At 47.0% G+C, this 25536-nt stretch overlaps 1 protein-coding gene across 1 annotated transcript in view; it reads right to left on the minus strand.

The window, feature by feature from the left end:
* The window catches only part of SMAD9 (SMAD family member 9), a 68829-nt gene that overhangs the window by 33869 nt on the left and 9424 nt on the right, over positions 1-25536 (minus strand). Inside the window, exon 2 of the mRNA XM_073342126.1 lies at positions 7911-8540. Coding sequence (XP_073198227.1) covers positions 7911-8322 — 412 coding nt within the window. The 5' untranslated portion in view covers positions 8323-8540. The remainder of the gene's footprint in view (positions 1-7910; positions 8541-25536) is intronic.

A 25536-nucleotide genomic window follows, 5' to 3' on the forward strand; every position in this document is an offset into this window, starting at 1 on the left:
ATGGAAACCGAATTCTGCTGCCCAGCCATGTGTGATGTGTCACCATACTGGCAGCCGCTCAATATAAAAGGCAAAATGCGACCTTGTACCTAAAGCACATGCGCTGTCTGCTGTGAATTGCTTGATTCACTGTGAAAGAGTCTCCCTTTTATTCTCAGAAATGTATCATCTTAAATTTTACTCTCCCTTTTTATCTCCCCCCAGGTGCGAATGTTTCCATGCTCCCCCTATCATCTACGTCCCTGAGGTTATCGCAGACTAGAAGGCAAAAAAAAAAAAGCACTCACGATGACATGTTTTCTGAGCTCATGCAGTCCTCCTGCACTGATAGGGCACAGCTGAATGCATGGAGGCATTCAGTGTTAGAGGCTAGGAAAGCATTAAGTGAGCGTGAAGAGCAGAGGCAGGAGGCGAAGAGCGGAGGCGATGCTCAGGCTAATGCGGGAGCAAACAGACATGACGAAGCATCTGGTGCAGGTGCAGGAAAGCCAACAAGAGCACAGAACCCCGCTGTATCCATTGTACAACGCCTGACCTCCTCCCCAAGTTCCATATCCTTCTCACCCAGACGCCCAAGAACACAGGGGAGGAGGCTCCGGGAACCCAGCCACTCCACTCCAGAGGATGGCCCAAGCAACAGAAGGTTGTCATTAAAACAGTTTGATTTGTAGTGTGGCTACAATAAGCAATGTGGCCTTGTCCTTCCCTCCTCCCCCATTCCACCCTACCCAAGCTACCTTGTCAGTTATTCCCTTTTTTTTTTAATTAATAAAGAAAGAATGCATGGTTTCAAAAAATAGTTACTTTATTTCCAAGGGGGGGAGTGTGGTTGGCTTACAGGGAATTAAAATCAACAAAGGGGGCGGGATTGCAGCAAGGAGAAATACACACAACTCTCACACCAAAGCCTGGCCAGTCATGAAACTGGTTTTCAAAGCGTCTCTGATGCGCAGCGCGCTTTGTTGTGCTCTTCTAATTGCCTTGGTGTCTCGCTGCTCAAAATTGGATGCCAGGCGATTTGCCTCAACCTCCCACCCCGCCATAAATGTCTCCCCCTTACTCTCACAGATATTATGGAGCACACAGTAAGTAGCAATACAATGGGAATGTTGGCTGCGCTGAGGTCTAACCTAGTCAGCAAACAGCGCCAGCGAGCTTTTAAATGTCCAAAGGCACATTCTACCACCATTCTGCACTTGCTCAGCCTATAGTAGAACTACTCCTTACTACTGTCCAGGCTGCCTGTGTACGGCTTCATGAGCCATGGGAGCAAGGGGTAGGCTGGGTTCCCAAGGATAACCACTGGCATTTCAACATCCCCAGCGGTTATTTTCTGGTCTGGGAAGTAAGTCCCTTCTTGCAGCTGCTTGAACAGCCTGGAGTTCCTAAAGATGCGAGCGTCATGCACCTTTCCCAGCCATCCCACGTTGATGTCGGTGAAACGTCCCTTGTGATCCACCAGCGCTTGCACCACCATTGAGAAGTACCCCTTGCGGTTTATATACTGGTTGGCAAAGTGGTCCAGTGCCAAGATAGGGATATGCGTTCTGTCTATCGCCCCACCACTGTTAGGGAAACCCATTGCAGCAAAGCCATCCACTATGTCCTGCACATTTCCCAGAGTCACTACCCTTGACAACAGAATGTCAATGATTGCACTGGCTACTTGGATCACAGCAGCCCCCACAGTAGATTTGCTCACTCCAAATTGATTCCCGACTGACCGGTAGCAGTCAGGCGTAGCAAGCTTCCACGTGGCTACTGCCACTCGCTTCTCAACTGTCAGGGCCGCTCTCATCTTGGTATTCCTGCACTTCAGGGCAGGGGAAAGTTCAAGAGTTCACAGAATTCAAGGAAAGTGGCCTTAGGCATGCGAAAGTTTCGCAGCCACTGTGAATCATCCCCTACCTGTAACACTATGCGGTCCCACCAGTCTGTGCTTGTTTGCTGGGCCCAGAATCGGCGTTCCACTGTATCAACCAGCCCCACTGCCACTGTGATATCCCAACTGTCACAGTTCATGTTTTCAGGAACATCTGTGTCCATGTCCTCATCAAAATTGTCCTTGTGCTAGCGTCTCTTAGCCCGGTTCTGCACATACTCCAGGATAACATGTGAGGTGTTTATAATGCTCACAACAGTAGCGATGAGCTGAGCGGGCTCCATGCTTGCCGTGGTATGGCGTCTGCAGGAGAGCAGAGTTGCAGTGGAAGCGATGGATGACAACGGATGCCACAAGAATAGATATTTATACAGAATGACGAGAGGACCTGCGAGGTGGATTCATGGCACCAGAAGAGCAGATTTGCAGCGGAAGTGGTGGAGGATGATGGTTAGCAGTCGTATTGCACAATCTGCTGACAGCAGCACCCAGGACACAACAGCAGCAGTGACGGTGAGCTGAGCGGGCTCCATGCTTGCCGTGGTATGGCGTCTACACGGAAAAAAAGGCGCAAAACGATTGTCTGCCATTGCTTTCCCGGAGGAAGGGGCGACTGACAACATGTACCCAAAACCACCTGCGACAATGTTTTTCCCCCATCAGACACTGGGAGCTTAATCCAGAATTCCAATGGGCAGCCACTACCCACAGTGCACCGCTCTGTAAGTCGATGCTAGTCACAGTAGTGAGGACGCACTCTGCTGACTTAACAAGCTTAGTGTGGACATACGCAGTCAACCGTATAAAACTGATTTCTAAAAATCGACTTCTATAGAAATCGACCTAATTTTGTAGTGTAGACATACCCTTGGATAGATATGGTTGCTAACTGCATAGCAAAGTCAGTGAATGCACCTTAAATGCCTGGAATAACGTTTTGTGCCCTCTAGTCCAAGGGTGAAAATTAACTTGTACTGCTATGTTGCTCCAAAGGTCATGCTCCCAGCAATGGAAAGGGACAGAGCTGTGTGTTGTATTTAATCATAGCATATTGTCAATTAATTTTCCATTTAATAAATTTTTATGAACAAAACTTATGGTCACCTTTTTTGTTAGACTTCCTTTCACTTCCTAGTTTCACTTCGTTCTCTCTTTTCTGTGAAAAATGGGGGGCAACTTTTCCTGTCTGTAGCATCTGTTGTTTTTAAGTTTTCCTTCTCTATCCCTTCATATTGTGTTCTCTTTTTCTTGCCCAACATTGTCTCCACTAGATCCCCCCAAGTTATTCTGTTTCTCCTGTCTTCCGCATTTGCCACCTCTCCAATCTCTTTCAATATCATATTGCTCTTTCATAACTTAACCCATCAACCTTTTCCTATCTCCTGCCTCCCCGAACACTTCCACCCGCCCTCTGGCGCATAACACCTAATAGCCTGACGACTGAGTATTAAAAACCAGTACAAGTGGTTGGGATGGAGTGGGGAGGGGATTCACTGTCCAGAGGCAATGCCCAAGAGAAAAGCCATCACCTCAATTACTGGGAAACTGGGAAGGCACTGGGATTCCTACCAGGGTGCTGTCCATGGGTCCTACTCTAGGACTCCATCTGTCTAATCTGCCTCTTGCCTGAATGTGTCCGATAAATTGGAACCCTCCAACCTGACACCAATCCCTTCTGGCTGCCGGAAAGAAGGAATATTTTTTCCTGTTCCTCTCTCCTGGTTGCGATGAGTTCAGGTTGGTGGTCCTCCACCTCCCACCAATCTCCTGACTGTGATGCGTCTTTGCTGCTCAACCTCTCCCTTAGCTGCTGGGGTTTAAAAGTCTTCTCTCTCCAGTGAACAGCTCCAGTGCTTGATGCTCCTGCTCTTCAGAATTTCCCCAAGCAGAACCATGAAACTGACCAGACTTTTGTCAGTTTCCTTGTGGCCCACAGGGTTTATAGCAGCCACAAAGGGGATGGCCATGGTCAGTTTCACTCTACTGTAGTTTGTGGAAGCCCTGAGCAGCACTCACACTACAGTAGCCTGTCTAGACTTAGGAAGCTAGCACTGCATCACTTGTGCTCTCTTTGTATTTGGAAAGTTTTCTTTGCCACCATGAGGACTAGAAACAATTTTTTTCCTAAATGAACCCTGACAGTCTGCAGGTGCTGATGGCACTTGCCAGGGAAGGCTTCCTACTTGCCCAGGATAAGTGGGCAAGGGGAGTTTCCAAGCCTTGCAGCTTCGTAAGCTCAATAAACTGTTATATCCAGCTCTGACTGGCACACTTCTCCAGTGTACTGCTTCTGTCACATCACTCCATCTTTCCGCTGCCTGCGCCATACTGTGCCTAGAGGGGTGAAGCTACTGGGGTGGCAAGGAGAGTGGTGGGTTTTTTTCGTTTGTGGCTAGTAAATCTCCAGAGGTTCCTTATTCTCCCTGCTCCTTTGCCCGCAGATGCCGTTCTCTGAATCGTAAGAGGTTGCCATGCTGGAGACAGGATAACCACAGGTATGACACTGAAACCCTGTATGACCCCCTCACACCCAGTCTGCACGAGTGATTTACCTAGTTCACCTCTACTCACCACTTTGCCCCACCTTTTGTCTAATATCTGTAGCTGGCCCTGTGGGGGTACATTATTCCTCCTGCTCATTACAGGAGTATGACAATGTGCCCCTAGCACAGCTGGCTACCAATGAGCTGATCCCCTGAGTCCTGCCATTGCTGCTCCTGGACGAGGTTCTTTATTGGCTATTGCCTTCCACCCTCATCTATTGCAGTAGCTCTTGCTGAAAACCTGGCCAGGCACCAGATGAAGACAGTTGTGTGGCACTCTGAGAGCTTACACGTGCACCTGCCTGTTGTGCCTGTGGCTGCAGTTGCTAATAAACACAACAAAATTTTCACACATTTTTATCCCTCATATAGTTGTTTAATGAAGGGTACATAGTTGCTAAACCGCCACTGATTGCCAACAGGGCCCATGCCCATGGGCCCTGCCACATTGGGGCATCCATGCACACCCCGGCACTCCTGCCAGGGAACAGGGGAAGCCCCTGTCCCCCAACCCCACTCCCCAGCAGCTGTGCCGGATGGGCAGGGCATAGCAAGCTCCCATGGCCTGCCAGGAGCTGCAGGCAGAGGAAGCCCCTGCGCCCCAGCCCCATTTCCCCGGCCGGAGCACCAGGAGGGGGGTGAGGGGGACTGCAGGTGGAAGGGGTGGGGAGGGGCCCCCACTTGCTCTAGACCAGGGCACCAAACACCCCTAATCCGCTTCTGGGTACAATAGCACATTTTCAGGGTCTGACCCTTGTGCACGGCCGCAGAGTTTTGCACTTTTGAGAAAGCAGTCCTAGATGAGATTCCCCCCTTCCCTGAACTTTCCCTGTGTTCTTGATCATGGGCAACCCTACAGTAACAACGACATGTAGCATGTGAAGGGGGAAAATGGTCAGTTTTAAGCTTTACAAGGATTCAAATAGTTTCCCAGGGTCCTTTTCACTCTTGGACCACGGCCACTTTTCCATGCTAACAACTATACAAATATTGTAGAGTAGATTTTTAGGCAGCCCACTGGCTGGGGAGTTATCACATCTTCCTTTCTGGACAATGAAACACATTTACAGCAAGTCAAAAGTTCACCTGTGCTTCTGCTGTCTGCAGCAGCACTGCATATTAGAAGCTCCATTGTCTGTCACCCAGTACACAGAGCAATCTCATTTAAAAATAACAAAGCAGGCAGTTTTCACATTATTTTAAAATTGCACTTTTGGTTGGCAGTAATCCATTTGTAACTCAGACTTCTGTCCTGGAGAATGGGGAAATGACTCTAGCCTTCCAATCCACCTCCTCTGAATTGGAAGGATTATTCTCTTTCTCCAACCCTCAATCCTGCGAATAAAGGGGATGTTTCAAAACCGGGGAAGTGACAGTGGTGCTTTCTAACAGCACCCACTGTGCACTGGGCCAAAGTCACTGCCTGGATTCCACCAGCAGTTGTGGGCTTGGGGAAGTTTCACTGGAGGGAGGCTGGCAGTGGCAGAAGCCACACGCAACCTACGTTCTGTTGTTCAGCATCTGTCACAAAGCCGACGAGGTGGCCTGAGGAGAGAGGGAGGGGTCAGTGCATCTTGAGTTCCAGGCTAGAGCTTAGAGTTAGTCTCCCTGGTGGATATCTTCTGCCCCTTCTTTCCCCTTCCGCCCTCTTCCATGGTGAGTCCTGTCCGTCTTTGGGATAGGAGGAACTCACTGAATAAATCAAAACCACTGGTTTTGAATTTAAATTATGGATCTGACTACAGAATGGGTCACTCAGGAGAAGGGGCAATAGAATGGGAACAATGGAATTTATGGAAAGAGTGAGTTGAAAAAAAAAGAACATTTGTGGAGATCGATACAGCATAGCAGTTTTGAAACTATCACTGGGTTTATTATTGAACAATTCAAGATTTAGTTTCTTTAGCTCCTAAGACACAAAGAAACTCACACAAGCCTACAGGAACCACAGTTAGATATGAAGAGAGTGTTGTATTTTTCTGTAGCTAACCAGAATTGTTATTTAAATAGATTGCAGCCTAGACAATTGGGAGCTGTCACATTTTGTTCAAAGGAGAGGAATGCCAGGCACCAGGAACAAATACTGACAGAGTCTGACCCTTAACCCTCTGGGCTTAAGGGCAAAGACAACAAACTTCAGAGCTCCTGCAGCAGCATCCAAAACTGTCACAGAACAACAGCTGTTAGCAGACATTGACTAGATCATAAGATCTGTGCTGTTTGTGGTTAATATACTGATATAAATGGAATTACTCCTGATTTACACCAGTGTAAGAGGACAATAAAGCCAACATCCTTTCAAAGGCAAAGATACACAAAATGGATATTATCTTAGTGTCTTTTTGGAGATAATTTGAATAGCTTATTTTAGTAAATCATTAAATCAACCATTTCCACCCAAATTAGACAACTATCAATTCACCTGTAAGATTTTAGACAAAACAATGTTTTTAGCAGTTCAGATCCATTTTGGAGTGAGCTCAGTTTTAAAATAAGGAACACCAGGAAGGGGTGCAGCCATTGTTGCATATATGTTAACAAATGCCTTTTTCTCTCTTAAATTATATGAAACAGTAATAAAAGAAAAATCCCACAGTTCATTTTATCTGATCTTAATGTCACTTCAAAGTTTATGACTGACAGAGGATCATCAATGGCAGTACCTGGTTTAGTTACTAACTACAAATCCTATTCACTAGTAAATTGCCACAAGACCAGTATTGGACTCAACAATTTTACAATCATTGTTCAGCAGTTTCTTTGCCACACAAACCCAATGGATTGATCCTGTGATAAGGGCAGGGATTTACAAACCTGGTTGAAGTCTACCCTGAAGATGACCCTCAACAGAAAAATTTAAAGTTGCATGAATACTTGGGGCTTGGGGGGTGAAGGGGGGAAGGTATAAATGTTCACCCAGCTCTGAAAAACTCACAACGGCAGGACAGCAGGTATTTTAAGAGGAACTGATCTAAGGTCTAGGATCTCTGGTGTACCTTCATGACAATTAATCCATTGCTGTGGATCCACTCTAATCTTTAAAACGGCCATTTACTGTGGATTAGCAAGTCAGCTTTTGTCCTTTTAGAGTTGGGCAAAGATCCAATCAGGATGGAGAGACTCGTTTGTGCCTACATTTCATGCTAATGGGCACAACAGTGCCAACACATTATCTAGTGAGGTTCTCAGGGCAGCTAGCACCCAATACATCAAAGGAGAAAGCTTTCAGCACCCTGGACAAGTTCCTGATGTCCTTCTCCTCTCACATGTCAATGGGATTTCCTTCTATCTTACCAGAGGAGAGGCGAGCCCCTAGTAAATCACAATTATGGCCAAAAGCTAGATCTGGGATCCCTTTCTGCAGAAAAGACAGCTGATCTTTCCAGCTGAACAGAGCCTTCTTTGTTGTTATGATGCAGCAAGTACAGACATTTCACCCAAAGAGTTGATATATATATTTATATCATTTTCAGCTGATATATTACCTGGGGTCTCCACGCGCCGGTAATGGTAGGGATTGATGCAAACTTCTTTCTGCTTCGAGCCAAATGGAAACTCGCAACATTCCAGTGGTTTCAATTCATGGTGAGACTGTAAATCGGGCCAACGCCACACTCGGCAATAGATGACGTGGGGCAGCCCCTTGCGATGAGACACCTGCAGCCTCCCATCCAAGGAGCGTGGGATTGTGACGCACTTACTAGGCTGACCAGGACAGCTCAGAGCCCTCTCAAGTTCTTCCATAGCACCTTTCTTCTTCTTCAGTTTCTTCACCAGGGAATCTACAGCCTTCTCTGCCCACTTCTCCTCTTCATCTCCTTGTTTCCAGCCCAGCAGTCTCTTCACTGCTGGGCTGGTGAAGGAGAACAATGAGCTAATAGGGGTGCTGGAGTGCATAAGAAGCAAAGATGGTGTGTAAGTGTAAACAGAAGCACAAATCTCTCTGCTGCTTACAAAGCCTGGGTGAAGTCTTCACAATATTCAGATGGGCAGGTGCCTTCACAGAAAGTCTCTTCTCCACATAACAGTCTTCCTAATCTTAGACACAGTTTGAGAACATTCCAACTGGGTGGGACTCAGACCTCTCCCCAATACCAAGAAAATGTTGATCAAGCCTGAAACAAACACACAATCCATAGTTAGGTTTAATACATTTCCTGACTTATGTTTTTAATAAAATTAGATAAAAAGAGAAATAAGTTCAAAAGTGTGTTTTTTTTCACTCTGTTTGCTATTTTGGGCCCAATGCTATCCCTGGAAGCTGGACCCTTGGTTTTTATATTTCTTGGACGTTAGACTGAGCAAAGAGTCTAGTCACTTTAACTAGTGTTTACAGTCAGCTTCCAGTGAATTCACTTCCTGTTCTCCTGTGGTGGTCAGCTTCTTGAGGGCCTTCCTTAAAGCATGGGAGGTGGAGGACCTCAAGAAGCTGACCACCACAATGCCTGTGCCCAAGAGAGTCTGTACACCCGGCACCTCACAGGGCTTTGTACCTGAGTGCTTTCCTCTGTGGACAAGGAGGAAAGGACATTTGTCATGCAGCCCCAAATCACAGTGGTCTTTGTTGTTGCCCATATGACCCTATTTGCCCAGCAGATGTACATGACAAGCACTGGGAGAAAAGATTTATCATGAAAACATGAACAGCATGAGTGAATTGAAAACAGGGAGGAAGAAACACATTTGTGTACACAAAATACACACACTTATTTCAATGCCATAGTGCCAGTCTCTGTGCTACGTTATAAATGAATTCAACAAGCCAGAATGATTTATCAAAAGAAAATCAAGTAGCTGATAAAGCAGTGAATTGTAGTTGGTCTAGGTCAGCAATTCCCAAACTTGTGTAACAACTGGATCAGTTTACCAAACAAATGGCCTGGTCCTTCCAGGAAGTGTTGAGTGCCCTCAACTCCAACTGACTGATGCTCTGCACCTCCTAGAAGCAGGTCCTAAGGCCTGTCTAAAATCACCTAGGCAAGGCTACAAGCTTCTTAATGAGGCTTTGATCCTTAATCTGTTTAGGATCCATTAACCAGGGGATGGGGCTACTTAGGGAAAACTGGGGTTTAAAAAGCCTGTGCCTAAGGGACCAGAGGAGCAAGCAAACAGGAGCAGTAAACAGGGGAGTTCTGAGAGGGAGCCAGAGAGCCAGATCCACCAAACATTCTCTAAACTTAGGCCAATAAACCACTCCCCACCCAAACCACCACAATCCACACACACACACACCAAAAAAAAGCTGCAGGAATAAAAAGAATGCAGGCAAAAGTCCAGCAGCAGAGTGGGAGCTATCTAGTTTATTGCACTGAATGTAGCAAGTATTATTACCTGCTTTGTGGGCAGATACCATATGTGTGCATTCGGTACAACGTGCTCATGGCCCTCAGAAACCGTGTATGGGCTCTTGAGACCAAAGTGGTTGAACTAGAGAAGCTAAGGGAGACAGAGAGGCACAACACAGATGAGAGTTTCCGGGACACAACAGAGTAGTCCTACCCCCAGTCTGACAGCCTCTGTGCTGTTGAGAATGAAAATCTCGGGGAAGGAGAACAGCAAAGTGGAGTGGAGGGAAACGATTCCATAGTTGGGACCTTCCTTCCAGATAATGTCGTGGTATCCTTTTGTGCTGAGGATACCTCTCCAGGGATGGAATACCAGTTATTGGGAAGAGACTGATATTAGTAATGGGGAATTTGATCTTTAGAAATATAGATAGCTGGGTTTGTGGTGACCAAGACAAACGCATGGTGACTTGCCTGCGGGGTACAAAGATTGTGGATCTCGAGACACCTAGATAGGCTTATATGCAGTGCTGGGAAGGAGCCAGTGGTCGTGGTATGTGTATGCACCAATGACATAGAGAAGGATAGGAGATAGGTCCTGAAGGCCAAATTGAGGCTGCTAGGTAAGATATTGAAGTCCAGAACCTCCAAGATAACATTCTTTGAAATGCTTCCAGTTCCATGTGTAGGGCCAGTTAGACAGGCAAAACTGCAGAAGATGATGATGGTGCAGGAAGGGTTATAGGTTTATTAGGAACTGTGGAACATTTGGGAAAGGAGGAGCCTATACAGGAAGGATGGGCTCCACCTAAACCAAAATGGCACCAGATTGCTGGCATGTAAAATTAAAAAGGTCATAGAGGAATTTTTAAACTACAGGCTAGGGTAAAGCTGAGAGGTGCAGAGGAGCAAACAGTTTGGACAGAGACATACCATAGGGGAGGCTGTATTAACAAGGATTTGCTATATCCTAGTAAAGAGAAGAGGATAGAATTTTATAAGTAAAGCTAGGAAATGCAGAGAAAAAACAGTCATATGACAAAATGTCCCATTCAATTACATCACATGAAAGCAGACAACTAAAAAGTGACAAATTATATAAGTGCTTGTATACAAATGCTGAAGTCTAAATACTTCTAAACAGATGGGTAAACCTAGTATTAAGCGAGGATATTGATAGAATAGGCATCACAGAAACTTGGTGGAATGACGACAATCAACAGGACATGGTAAAACCAGGGGACAAAAATACATAGGAATTACAGAGTAGGTTATGCTGGTGGGGGAGTGGCACTGTATGTGAAAGCATAGAGTCAAATACACCAAAAAGCTTAAATGAATCAAACTGTACCATAGAATTTCTATGGATAGAAATTGAAGAGTACAGAAGTAGGAATATACTACCGATGACCTGACCAGGCTGGCGATGGGGAGTGTGAAATGTCTGGGGAGGCTAGAGAGGATATAAGAATAGAGAACTCAATAATAATGTGGGATTTCAACTATCTCCATATTGACTGGGAACATGTCACCTCAGGAAGGGATGCAGAGAGAACGTTTCTAGACACCTTAAATGGCTGCTTCTTGGAGCAGCTAGTCCTGGAACCCACAATGGGAGAGGCAATTCTTGATTTAGTCTTAAGTGGAGCACAGGATCTGACCCAAGAGGGTGAATATAGCTGAACCACTCGGTAATAGCAACTATCATATAATTAAATTTAACATCCTCGGGGGGAAAGAAATACCAAAGGAAGCCAGCAAAGTAATGTTTAACTTCAGAAAGGGGGACTACCCAAAAATAAGGAAGCTAGTTGAAACAGAAATTAAAAGGTACAGTCACAAGAGTGAAATGCCTGCAAGCTGCATGGATTTTTTTTTTTTTTTTAAAAAACACCATAATATACGTTCAAACTAAATATACCCCACAAATTTAAAAAAAAACAGTACGAAAGACCCAAAAGAAAATGCCACCATAGCTTAAAAAAAAAAAAAAAGAGTAAAAGTGGCAGTTAAAGGCAACAAACCTCCTTTAAAAACTGGAAGTCAAATATTACTGGAGGAAAACAGAAAGGAGCATAAACTCTGTCAAGTGTAAAAGTATAATTAGGCAGGCCAAATAAGAATTTGAAGAAGAATTAGAAAAAAAGACACAAAAACTAATAGTAAATTTTTTAAGTACACCAGAAGTAGGAAGCCTGCCAAACAATCAGTGGGGCCGCTGGACGATTGAGGTGCTAAAGGAGCACTCAAGAAAGACAAGGCCATTGCAGAGAAACTAAATGAAAACTTTGCATCAGTCTTCACTGCAGAGGATGAGAGGGAGATTCCCACACCTGAGCCATTTGTTTTAGGTGACAAATCTGAGGAACTGTCCCAGACTGAGATGTCAATAAAGGAGGTTTTGGAACAAATTGGTAAATTAAACACCAATAAGTCTCCAGGACCAGATGGTATTCACCCAAGAGTTCTGAAGGAACTCAAGTATAAAATTGCAGAACTACTTAGTGCGGTATGTAACCTATCACTCAAATCAGCTTCGTGTGATTCTGATGCTTTAAAAAAGGCTCTAGGGGCACTACTGGCAATTACAGCCCAGTAAGCCTGAAATCAGTACCAGGCAAATTGGTTGAAACGATAATGAAGCACAGAATTATCCGAAACATAGATGAATATAATTTATTGGAGAAGAGTCAAGACAGCTTTTGTAAAGAGAAATCATGCCTTACCAATCTATTAGAATTCTTTGAGGGGAGTCAACAAACATAGGAACTAGAGTGATCCTGTGGTGATAGTGTATTTGGACTTTCAGAAAGCTTTTGACAAAGTCCCTCACAAAAGGCTCTTAAACAAACAACGCAGTCATGAAATAAGAGGGAATGTCCACTCATGGATCAGTAACTGGTGAAAGATAGGAAACAAAGGGTAAGATAGGAATATATAGTCAGTTTTCAGAATGGAGAGAGGAACCAGCAGTATCCCCCAAGGATCTATACTGGGACCAGTGTTGTTCAACATATTCGTAAATGGTTTGGAAAAAGGGGTAAACAGTGAGGTGGCAAAGTTTGCAGATAATACAAAATTAGTCAAGACAGTTAAGTTCAAAGTAGTCTGCGAAGAGTTACAAAGGAATCTCACAAAAGTGGGCAACAAATTGGCAGATAAAATTCAGTTCTGATAAGTGCAAAGTAATGCATATTGGAAAACACAATCTCAACTATACATACAAAATGAAGCAGTCTAAATTAGCTGTTTCCACAATAACTCCAAGATCTCTTTCTTGAGTGATTAGTTCCTGAAAACATCCATTCAATGTGCAGCAGCAGTCAAAAAAAGCGAACAATGTTAGGAACCATTAGTTGTATGCAGTGTTGTAGCGGTGTCAGTCCTAGGATATTAGAGAGACAAGATGAGTGAGTTAATATGAGAAGAGTTCTGTGTAGCGCAAAAGCTTGTCTCTCTCACCAACAGAGGTTGGTCCAATAAAAGATATTAACTCAACTACCTTGTCTCTCTAGGAACCATTAGGAAAGGGATAGATGATAAGTCAGTAATCATAATGCCACTGTATAAATCAGTGGTACCTCCACACCTTGAATACTGCATGCAGTTCTGGTCACCCCACATAGGTGCTGGAATTAGGAGTGCTGGGGATGCAGCAGCTTGAAGTGGTTCCCATCATAAACAGGGTTTACAGTTTGGTTCAATGGCTCTCAGCAGCCCCACTATACAAATTGTTCCAGCACCCCGTCACCTTATCTCAAAAAAGCTAATATTAGAAATGGAAAAGGTACAGAGAAAGGCAACAAAAATTATTATGGGTACGGAAGAGTTTCCCTATGAGGAGAGATTAAAAAGTGTTTAACTGTTCCGCGTGGAAAAGAGACAACTAAAGGGGGGGAAATAATAGAGGTCTATAAAATCATGAATGATGTGGAGAAAAAAAAAAAGTGTTATTTACCTCTTCACATAACACAAGAACTAGAGGTCACCCAATGAAATGAAGAGGCAGCAGGTTTAAAACAAACAAAAAGTATTTCTTCACACAATGCACAGTCAACCTGTTGCCAGGGAATGTTGTGAAGGCCAAAACTATAACTGGTTTCAGAAAAGAATTAGGTAAGTTCATGGAGGATAGGTCTATCAGTGGGTATTAGTCAAGATGGTCAGGGATGCAATCCCATGCTCTGGATATCCCTAGGCCTTTGACTGCCAGATGCTGGGTCTTCTAGACAACAGGGGGTGGATTACTTGATAATTGCCCTGTTCTGTTCATTCTCTTTGAAGCATCTGGCGTTGTCTACTGTCAGAAGACAGGATACTGGGCTAGACAGACCTTTGGTCTGACCCAGCAGTCAGATATCCAGACTCTACTCTATACACAGCTATTGAGTTTGGGCTGCTCCAAATTCCAGCCTCATGAGAGAAAGCAAAAACCTGAGCAAGGAGCAATGGTCTCAAGTTGCAGTGTGGGAGGTTAAGGTTAGATATTAGGAAAAACGTTTTCACTAAGAGTGTGGTGAAGCACTGGAATGCGTTACCTAGGGAGGAATCTCCTTCCTTTGAGGTTTTTAAGGTCAGGCTTGACAAAGCCCTGGCTGGGATGATTTAGTTGGGGATTGGTCCTGCTTCAAGCAGGGGGTTGGACTAGATGACCTCCTGAGGTCCCTTCCAACCCTGATATTCTATGATTCTATGAATGGGAAGGAGCACTGATGATGACTAGTGGATCAGGCCCTACGGCAGGAATGGGGAACCTAGAGAGCCAATGACTAAATCCTGCTGTATCAGTACGGTTGTAAGTACTGTATCAGTACGGTTGCGAAGCCAGAGCTTCGCGAACCAGCTGAGCGGCGGCGAACCAGCTGAGCAGCGGGGACAGCAGAGCAGCTCACAGCAGGAGTTTGCCTGGGAGTTCACCTGGAGGGAGCCCAGTGAGGCTTACGTCTTGCAAACTGCTCTGAGGAAGCTCGTAGTAGGAAGGTGATATGGAAGGGGGGGGGGTTCAGCTGTTGTGACCTGCACTGGATGTGCCATGTTTGTCTTTCTTCCACAGGACAGAAGTGACTTTGTCTGTACAAAGTGCAAGCTGGTCTCCATATTGGAAGAGAAGATTGAAGGTCTGGAGCAACAGATAACAACCCTGCGTTGCATACGGGAAACTGAGGATTTTCTGGATGAAACTCAGGATAGGCTTCTAGGGGCACAAAGCTCTACAGATATAGAGCAGGTTGCACAGAGGAGCCAAGAGGCCAGTGAAGAAGCTTGGCAACATGTGACCTCCAGAAGAAGAAGGGGGAATGTCCGGGTTCCAGTAACACAGACACAGGTAACTAACCGCTTTCATGTTCTCTCCACAGGTATCGTTGCGGAGAGTGGACCAGATGATATGTCTGGGGCGAGAAAGCAGAAGGAGACTCCGCTGGTTGGAAGGCATGAGATGCGATGTCCTGAGGTTGGGGGTTCCACGACCACCACTCCCAAGAGGAGAAGGCGGGTGGTGGTGGTCGGGGACTCTCTCCTCCGGGGGACTGAGTCATCTATCTGCCGCCCTGACCGGGAAAACCGAGAAGTCTGCTGCTTGCCAGGGGCTAAGATTCGCAATGTGACGGAGAGACTGCCGAGACTCATCAAGCCCTCGGATCGCTACCCCTTCCTGCTTCTCCACGTGGGCACCAATGATACTGCCAAGAATGACCTTGAGCGGATCACTGCGGACTATGTGGCTCTAGGAAGAAGGATAAAGGAGTTGGAGGCGCAAGTGGTGTTCTCGTCCATCCTCCCCGTGGAAGGAAAAGGCCTAGGTAGGGAGCGTCGAATCGTGGAAGTCAACGAATGGCTACGCAGGTGGTGTCGGAAAGAAGGCTTTGGTTTCTTTGACCATGGGATGGTGTTCCATGAAGGAGGAGTGCTGGGCAGAGACGGGCTCCATCTTACGAAGAGAGGGAAGAGCATCTTTGCCAGCAGGCTGGCTAACCTAGTGAGGAGGGCTTTAAACTAGGTTCACCGAGGGAAGGAGACCAAAGCCCTGAGGTAAGTGGGAAAGCGGGATACCGGGAGGAAGCACAGGCAGGAATGTCTGTGAGTGGAGGGCTCCTGCCTCATACTGGGAATGAGGGGCGATCAACAGGTTATCTCAAGTGCTTATATACAAATGCACAAAGCCTTGGAAACAAGCAGGGAGAACTGGAGGTCCTGGTGATGTCAAGGAACTATGACGTGATCGGAATAACAGAGACTTGGTGGGATAACTCACATGACTGGAGTACTGTCATGGATGGTTATAAACTGTTCAGGAAGGACAGGCAGGGCAGAAAAGGTGGGGGAGTAGCCCTGTATGTAAGGGAGCAGTATGACTGCTCAGAGCTCCGGTACGAAACTGCAGAAAAACCTGAGTGTCTCTGGATTAAGTTTAGAAGTGTGTGCAACAAGAGTGATGTAGTGGTGGGAGTCTGCTATAGACCACCGGACCAGGGGGATGAGGTGGATGAGGCTTTCTTCCGGCAGCTCACGGAAGCTACTAGATCGCATGCCCTGATTCTCATGGGTGACTTTAATTTTCCTGATATCTGCTGGGAGAGCAATACAGCGGCGCATAGACAATCCAGGAAATTTTTGGAAAGCGTAGGGGACAATTTCCTGATGCAAGTGCTAGAGGAGCCAACTAGGGGGGGCGCTTTTCTTGACCTGCTGCTCACAAACCGGGTAGAATTAGTGGGGGAAGCAAAAGTGGATGGGAATCTGGGAGGCAGTGACCATGAGTTGGTTGAGTTCAGGATCCTGATGCAGGGAAGAAAGGTAAGCAGCAGGATACGGACCCTGGACTTCAGGAAAGCAGACTTCGACTCCCTCAGGGAACGGATGGCCAGGATCCCCTGGGGGACTAACTTGAAGGGGAAAGGAGCCCAGGAGAGCTGGCTGTATTTCAAGGAATCCCTGTTGAGGTTACAGGGACAAACCATCCCAATGAGTCGAAAGAATAGTAAATATGGCAGGCGACCAGCTTGGCTTAATGGTGAAATCCTAGCGGATCTTAAACATAAAAAAGAAGCTTACAAGAAGTGGAAGGTTGGACATATGACCAGGGAAGAGTATAAAAATATTGCTCGGGCATGTAGGAATGTTATCAGGAGGGCCAAATCGCACCTGGAGCTGCAGCTAGCGAGAGATGTCAAGAGTAACAAGAAGGGTTTCTTCAGGTATGTTGGCAACAAGAAGAAAGCCAAGGAATGTGTGGGCCCCTTACTGAATGAGGGAGGCAACCTAGTGACAGAGGATGTGGAAAAAGCTAATGTACTCAATGCTTTTTTTGCCTCTGTTTTCACTAACAAGGTCAGCTCCCAGACTGCTGCGCTGGGCATCACAAAATGGGGAAGAGATGGCCAGCCCTCTGTGGAGATAGGAGGTGGTTAGGGACTATTTAGAAAAGCTGGACGTGCACAAGTCCATGGGGCCGGACGAGTTGCATCCGAGAGTGCTGAAGGAATTGGCGGCTGTGATTGCAGAGCCATTGGCCATGATCTTTGAAAACTCGTGGCGAACCGGAGAAGTCCCGGATGACTGGAAAAAGGCTAATGTAGTGCCAATCTTTAAAAAAGGGAAGAAGGAAGATCCTGGGAACTACAGGCCAGTCAGCCTCACTTCAGTCCCTGGAAAAATCATGGAGAAGGTCCTCAAAGAATCAATCCTGAAGCACTTGCATGAGAGGAAAGTGATCAGGAACAGCCAGCATGGATTCACCAAGGGAAGGTCATGCCTGACTAATCTAATTGCCTTTTATGATGAGATTACTGGTTCTGTGGATGAAGGGAAAGCAGTGGATGTATTGTTTCTTGACTTTAGCAAAGCTTTTGACACGGTCTCCCACAGTATTCTTGTCAGCAAGTTAAGGAAGTATGGGCTGGATGAATGCACTACAAGGTGGGTAGAAAGCTGGCTAGATTGTCGGGCTCAACGGATAGTGATCAATGGCTCCATATCTAGTTGGCAGCCGGTATCAAGTGGAGTACCCCAGGGGTCGGTCCTGGGGCCGGTTTTGTTCAATATCTTCATAAATGATCTGGAGGATGGTGTGGATTGCACTCTCAGCAAATTTGCGGATGATACTAAACTGGGAGGAGTGGTAGATACGCTGGAGGGGAGGGATAGGATACAGAAAGACCTAGACAAATTGGAGGATTGGGCCAAAAGAAATCTGATGAGGTTCAATAAGGATAAGTGCAGGGTCCTGCACTTAGGACGGAAGAACCCAATGCACAGCTACAGACTAGGGACCGAATGGCTAGGCAGCAGTTCTGCGGAAAAGGACCTAGGGGTGACAGTGGACGAGAAGCTGGATATGAGTCAGCAGTGTGCCCTTGTTGCCAAGAAGGCCAATGGCATTTTGGGATGTATAAGTAGGGGCATAGCGAGCAGTTCGAGGGACGTCATCGTCCCCCTCTATTCGACATTGGTGAGGCCTCATCTGGAATACTGTGTCCAGTTTTGGGCCCCACACTTCAAGAAGGATGTGGATAAATTGGAGAGAGTCCAGCGAAGGGCAACAAAAATTATTAGGGGACTGGAACACATGAGTTATGAGGAGAGGCTGAGGGAGCTGGGATTGTTTAGCCTGCAGAAGAGAAGAATGAGGGGGGATTTGATAGCTGCTTTCAACTACCTGAAAGGGGGTTCAAAAGAGGATGGCTCTAGACTGTTCTCAATGGTAGCAGATGACAGAACGAGGAGTAATGGTCTCAAGTTGCAGTGGGGGAGGTTTAGATTGGATATTAGGAAAAACTTTTTCACTAAGAGGGTCGTGAAACACTGGAATGCGTTACCTAGGGAGGTGGTAGAATCTCCTTCCTTAGAGGTTTTTAAGGTCAGGCTTGACAAAGCCCTGGCTGGGATGATTTAACTGGGAATTGGTCCTGCTTTGAGCAGGGGGTTGGACTAGATGACCTTCTGGGGTCCCTTCCAACCCTGATATTCTATGATTCTAAGTACTGCTATAGGCTGATGGAGAAAATGGGGCACATTTCTTATCTGAGGGGTGTCCCCAGGCATTAATGTATGTAAACAACTGTTCTTGATAAGGTAATGTAATTTTACAATTAGCAGATCTGAAGCATACGTGGAATACAAACTCACATACGTAAGAATATTGTTCTGAGATTTTTTTCCATTTTGAACAAGGTTTTAAATAAACACATTAATCTCTTCCAGTCAAATTAAATAATTCAACAGTGACCTCAGCATGAGTCTGAACACTATTGTTGTTAGTGGGAGAGAAGCCAAGGGTACATGTATAAAAGCAAAAGCAGTGCTCTGCAAACCATGTGATGAAGTCTAAGATAAGGCTATATTGTACGATTTCCTTTCGTGCTCCTTCCTTTCTCTCTTAAAACAAGAATAAAAAAAAAAATCTAAATGATCATGCAAAGCATAAATGGTATTAAATGCTGCTTTTAGATATACATATCCCATACTGCTATTGACTAATATTATCATCAGAGCATCCTACCTCAGTGCTATTAGATTACAGAATACTGCAGGCTGCTCGGCAGACTAAACCATTTGTTCCTGTGCCTGGATGTTCCATTAGGAAATACTTAGGCAGCTTCTCTGCTATAGTGCTGTAAAGACAGAAATATGGTAATTTACAACTTAATTTAATTTAGACAATCTTTTAGGACCACATTTGTTTCAGACCTAAGCATCTTGTATCGAGCAACTTATACTGGCAGTGGGTGCCTGCAGCACTGCCAGGTTAAAGTTCTAACATGCTTGAAGCAATGCTTGAGTCTGACATGTTCCCAGCGTTGATAGTCTGACATGTTTTCCTATGCGGATGACCTGAGTCCATGGGCAAAGCGTGCCACAACTCTGATCAAACTCTACAGTTTTACGAAGTCACGAGCTTTGCCATCTGAGATCCAGTGTTGCCACCAGTTCTGGTCTTACTGTCTTTGAATTTCGAGCTTTGTGGTGATAGCACATGCAACACTTGTGTGAATACCTTGCATTCAGTCGATAGTTATTTCTCTGGCATACCTCACTTTCCATAGAGCCCAGGGTGGAAGGGTAAGACAGCATGAAGCCATATTACTTTTCCACAGACTCCTTCTGTGATAGGAAGACCCTTTAAGAAGGACCCAAAGGCTGTTGCAGGCCACAGAATACCCCGGCAGTGTGGCTCTATTGAAGCCATGCTGCTAGGGACCCTGACACTAAGAGGAGAGGACTGCAAAGGACACAGAACCATCACACACTTGCTGTTTTGTGACCTGATCCAACTCCCAATGAAGTCAGTGAAAAGGCATCTAGTAATGTAATGAAAGCTGCATCAGTTTGTCCAGTAGCAGCACACAGCCCTGGCATGGTAGAGCCCTGTAGTCAGGAATGACTCTTGGGAGTCTCAGACTCTGGGACAATTCAAGTAGAGCACACCGAAGAAATGGTGCAGCCATTGGAACTTACTCCGGCACAGAGGACTAGCACAAGGCTTATGCATCACTTATGACCCATTTAAATCCAATTTTGAGGAGTTTAGTGGTGCATAGCCCTTGTGCTGATCTTCTACACAGCGGTGGATTTCACCCAGCAGGTATCATCTGCTCTTGTTGAGGTCAATGGGAAAAGTTCCACTGGCCTTATCGGAAACAGGACATGGCTACAAGCTACTGTGTAGAGAGCAAATCCAGTTTTGCCTAATGCTGTGTACATACGTATCTACAGTAAGAACTGCGCCCAACTGCACATCCATCTAGGACACAGCGTACAATGCTCTTGCTCTCACTGTACACCCAACCGACTGACTCACAAGCAGCATGGGTACCCGTCTAGAAAAAGACTGCTGTCATCAGCCTCGGTGTCACTGAAACCGCTAAATATGTGCCCAGAGAAGATATTCTCAGAGGGCTGTCTAGACATACACTGTGCAGTGCTTTGGGATCACATATTCCTAGACACTGGGAAACAGTGAATCTATAAGACAGCAACTAAACCTCCACAAAAATCAAAGGGAAAAGGAACCATCTGCAGAGAAAATGTCTCAAATATAAAGGACTGTGTGTTTAAAGCGATACTATCTGTACGTTTCCTACATACTACTGTTACAGCTAACACCTCAGATTACTGTAACTAAAAGAGATCATAGGGAAAGAGTGTTTTTCCCCCCAGGGTTTTTCTAAATGTGTGCATTTGACACCACTCTGTGTATATTCTGTTTCATTGCAGTTAGTTCCCCCTGTTCTTTGTGCAGGTCTTTCACACAGCAGCAAAGGACAAAAAAAAACAATTTTTAAAATATGAAAATGTGGTAAAGTCAAAATTAGTACAATGCTTTATCATAATTAGCTTTTATATAGTGTTTTTCATCAGTAGATCTCACAGAAAGCAGGAAATCAGTATCATTATCTCCATTGTACAGATGGAAAATTGAGGCAGAGAGGTGAACTGAGATCAGTGGGAGAACTGGGAACAGAATCCAGGTCCCAGAGTGTGAGTCCAGAGATGTATCCACTAGGCTACACTAACTCCCATAACAAGGTACAGTTGAGAGGCATGGAAATAAAGCTGAGGGGATGAGTAAGACAGAAAAACCATTTTGAAAGGGAAGAAAGGGAAACTAGGAAAGCACACAAGACAGGAGGAAAAAAGCTGAAGGGAAGGAAAAAATACGAGGTAAGATGGAAGAATCCTATTGCAGCTTCAGATTAAACATAAAGATGAAAGGAGGCCTGCAGCTGAAGGGAATTCAGTGACCCACACATTAAGTTTATTTTTAAGTAGCCTGTATTTTGAAGCCTGTGAATTTCAGTTTCAGACTATCTACACAGTTGAACACTAGGCCCCACCCTCCTTTATCATTTACAATTTCTAAGCCCTGTCTAACATATCTGAACATGGATACCCTTTAATCTAGCTTTAGTTGTTTATACTAACTATGACTTGAGAGAAGGATTTTTGATAATAGTAATTCTAAACCTTGTCTTTTTGTCACATGTACATGCAAATACTAGCAAAGCAGCTGGGGTGAAATCCTCACCCTATTGAAAGCAGTGCGGGTTCTGCTACTGAATTCAATACAGTGAGGATTTCACCCCAGAAATTTTACCCTTAAAGAATTCTCTCACTCACTCACCTTTGAATGACACGTAGTGTGATGAGAGAGCTCTTCACTCCTTTCTCCCTGAGCACTGTAATCAGTCCTGGATCTCTACCCCTGACTCTCAAACTACTTCAGCTGTTTGGTACTGCTAGTGACTCCCCATGCCTGATGGAAGGGAAGTCAGCCGCTTCTATAGCACCAGACCTCTTAGCTTGGAACCTGCAGGGCCTTCTCAGGGTACATCTATACTGCAATAAAAGACTCGCGGCGTGGCTATGGCTGGCCCAAGTCAACTGACTCGGGCTCACGGGGTTTGGGCCCTGCGGTTAAAAACTGCAATGGAGATGTTTGGGCTTGGGCTGGAGCGCAAGCTCTGAAAATGCATGAAGGGGGTGGGTCTCAGAACCTGGGCTCCAACCTGAGCCTGAACAATAGAGTCGTGGGGTTTTTACTGCAACATAAACATACCTTTTAGGGGCTGGTGTCTGGGACTGAGGAGGGGACAGGTTCTCCCAATCTAGCAAAGAATCCAGATAATAAGGCTAACTTAACTTTCTTACACAGCTCCTTTCGCCATGGAAACTTAAAGGGGGTGAGAGTCTCAGGGCAGCTTCAGGCTGGAGCAGCAGTGAGCTCTTGAGCCAGTATGGAAGCACTCGGCATTCATGAAGACATCTCTGTGCCTCCAATGACATCTGTGTAGGAGTCACACCACCCATAGGAGCTTCCGGACTCAACCCTCTGGTATGTTCACTGGGGTCAAATCTCCTCTCTCTGCACGAAGACTCTGGAGGAATTCTGGGCCTTTCAGATTTCTTTACATGGCATTCTTCCGAACCCTGTCATTATATAAAGTCTTTCCATCCACTTACTGCTGATTCACACAAACAGGGCCCAATCCTGCAGCCCTTCCAAAACCCACTGTAATCAATGGTAGCTCCAGATACAGAGCTTGCAGGATCAGGCCCAAAGTAAGTATCCGTTGTCTTCATCAGAGCAATATCCGTCTCAGATCTTACAGTTTACTGCTGTGATGGGAGGAGCAAAGCAAGAGAATCACGATGGACCCATAGTGAGGCAGAGTGGCCCCCCTTCACTACAGAGGGGGTTAACTCCCCATGGTGGGAGTAGTTAATATCACCCTGCCCCCCCTTGCAGGAACTGCACAGGCAGGACAGGAAGTATAAGAGTAGGGCTCTGCAGCTCAGTTGGGGCCAGACCAGGGAAGGAGGCAGACGATCCCTCCCAGAGAGCCAAGCCCTCAGCAGAATCTAGGACCAGCCGTCAGGAAGAAAGTCCGCCCACTGCCCCAGGAGACAAAAGACCCTGAGAAGACACCAGAGTAAGGGTCGCCTGACTGTAAATCCGAGCGCCAGAGCCCAGTGGTGACGGAGCAGTGACGGAGCAGAGCCAGCCAGAACCAGTAGGAAGTAGCCCTGAGAAACAAGAGGTTGGCCCCAGTTGCGCTGCCGCGATATGAGGCAGCAACCACATGTTTCCCTGTGGAGGGATTAGCCTGACCAGATAGCAAGTGTGAAAAATCAGGACAAGGGTGAGGGGGTAATAGGCGCCTATATAAGAAAAAGCCCCAAATATCGGGACTGTCCCTATAAAATCCCGCCTACAGTGACAGTCACCCTAGGTGGGATTGCCCACTCCTACCCGGGCCCTGGGCTGGGACCTGGTAGAGCAGGTCCCCTTAGCCTCTGACCCCAGTCCTGTATGCGGGGCTGGACGCACACTAACCTTTAGGCAAGAAAGCTGAAGTAGACCGTTGCTGTTTGCCCCCATTAGGAGGCTAAGGGCCATAAACTGTTTAAGTGCATAGCCCACGCCTAGAAGGCCCGGCCCATAGATTTCTGTTCACTCTGGCCAGGAGAACAGGACTACTGGCTCATCGGGGTGTGCTGAACCCTCCTTCTGGAGACCTGAACTGCTATTCAGCCAACTTGCATGGCCGCAGGTCAGACCCGGTAGGCATGCTCACTTCCTGATGCCATCAGAAGGAGTGTCCCTGACCCCAAGAGGGAAGAACACTACAAGGTGGTGGAGAACTCAGGCATCATCCCACCCCTGAGTCAAGGGGATGAGCCAAGGGCTAACCAGAGACCACCCCACAGAAGGGGGACAGAAAGAGATCCCACCGTGGTGGATATAGAGAAGCCGATAAAGTGACTTGCGGAAAGCCAGCAGCAGCTCCTTCAACAGCTGGGCAGTCAGAAGCAACAAGAGAGTTGGGGGCCCAGCACCAGAACCAGCAGCAAATGCCTGCAGCAGCTCGCTACCCTACTATCAACACCAGTTGCCCCTAACCCTGGTGGAAAAGCAACTGATGCTTGGCTAAGATGGGCCCCAACAACAATCCGGAGGCCTTTCTTGTCATGTTTGAGTGGCCCACCTCAGGAGCCAACTGGCCCCCTGAGCAGTGGGCCACCCTTTTGGCTCCATACCTAATGGGTCCAGCCCAAGCTGCGTACCACAGACTCCTGGTGGTTGACGCCCAAGACTATGGGTGCCTGAAAAGTGATGCCCTCGACATCACGTCAAGACATATCAGTGACGACTGTGCGGAAAGCCATACCCACCCAGGGCCAGGCTGAGGATGGTTGCACAACGTCTCAAGGATGCATGCTGGCAGTGGTTACAATCTGAGGGCTTGTCTACACTTACCGGATGATCGATGCTATTGCTCGATGATCGATGCATAAGCTATTGCATCGCTTAATTCGACTTTTCCCTTTGGTGTAAACAAGGCATGACTGGCATACTAGGGCCAAGGTCACCGAACAGGTGGTGCTGGAACAATTTATGCACATCCTCCCGGCACAAGGAAGCATACGGATCCTTCGCCACCGGCCAGTGACCCTGAACGCGGCAGTCACGCTCATGGAGAATTTTTTGGCCATGAGATCCCCGTCAACCCCAGAGTTCATGCTTCCACCCTGATGACTTCGCTACCAAGAGAAGAGAGGACCCGAAGCCAGTGAACAGCCCCAGGCCCGGCCCAAAATGCCACGACAGACAGGACTTCACCAACCCCCAATGATCACCCAACATCTAGGGCAGGGGTCTCAAACTCAAATGACCACAAGGGCCACATGAGGACTAGTACATTGGCCCGAGGGCCGCATCACTGACACCCCGCCCCCGGCTACCCCCAGCCTCGCCCCCACTCCGCCCCTGCCATGAGGCCCTACCCCTGCCCCGCCTCTTCCCACCCCTTCCCTGCCCCCATTCCAACCCCTTCCCCGAAATCCCCACCCCAACTCTGCCCCCTCCCTGCCCCCAGTGCAGGAGGGTTGCGGGGTGTGGTGGGGCTCAGGGCAGGGAGTTGAGGTGCAGAAGGTGTGCAGCATGTGGCAGGGGGCTCAGGGCAGGGGGTTGGGGTGCAGGAAGGGTGCGGGGTGTGGCAGGGGGCTCAGGCAGGGGGTTCAGTGGGCGGGTGCGCAGGGCAGCTCCCTGCCTGCCTGCCCTGCCCCCGCGCCACTCCGGGAAGCAGCCGGAACCTGGGGGAGGGGGGGGCAGAGGACTCTGTGTGTTGCCCTGGCCACACCTCCCGGTACCTCCCCCGAAGCTCCCATTGGCTGCGGTTCCCCATTCCTGAGCGCCGGGCCAGAGCTGCTCTAGATAAACGCTGGGCGGGGGGTGGAGGGGTGGGAGGGAAAGGGAGCTGGTGGGCCGCAGAAAACAACCCTGCAGGTCGCATGCAGCCCGCGTGTTTGAGACCCCTGATCTAGG

This window comes from Lepidochelys kempii, chromosome 1 (assembly GCF_965140285.1).
Source record: "Lepidochelys kempii isolate rLepKem1 chromosome 1, rLepKem1.hap1, whole genome shotgun sequence".
NCBI lineage: Eukaryota > Metazoa > Chordata > Testudines > Cheloniidae > Lepidochelys > Lepidochelys kempii.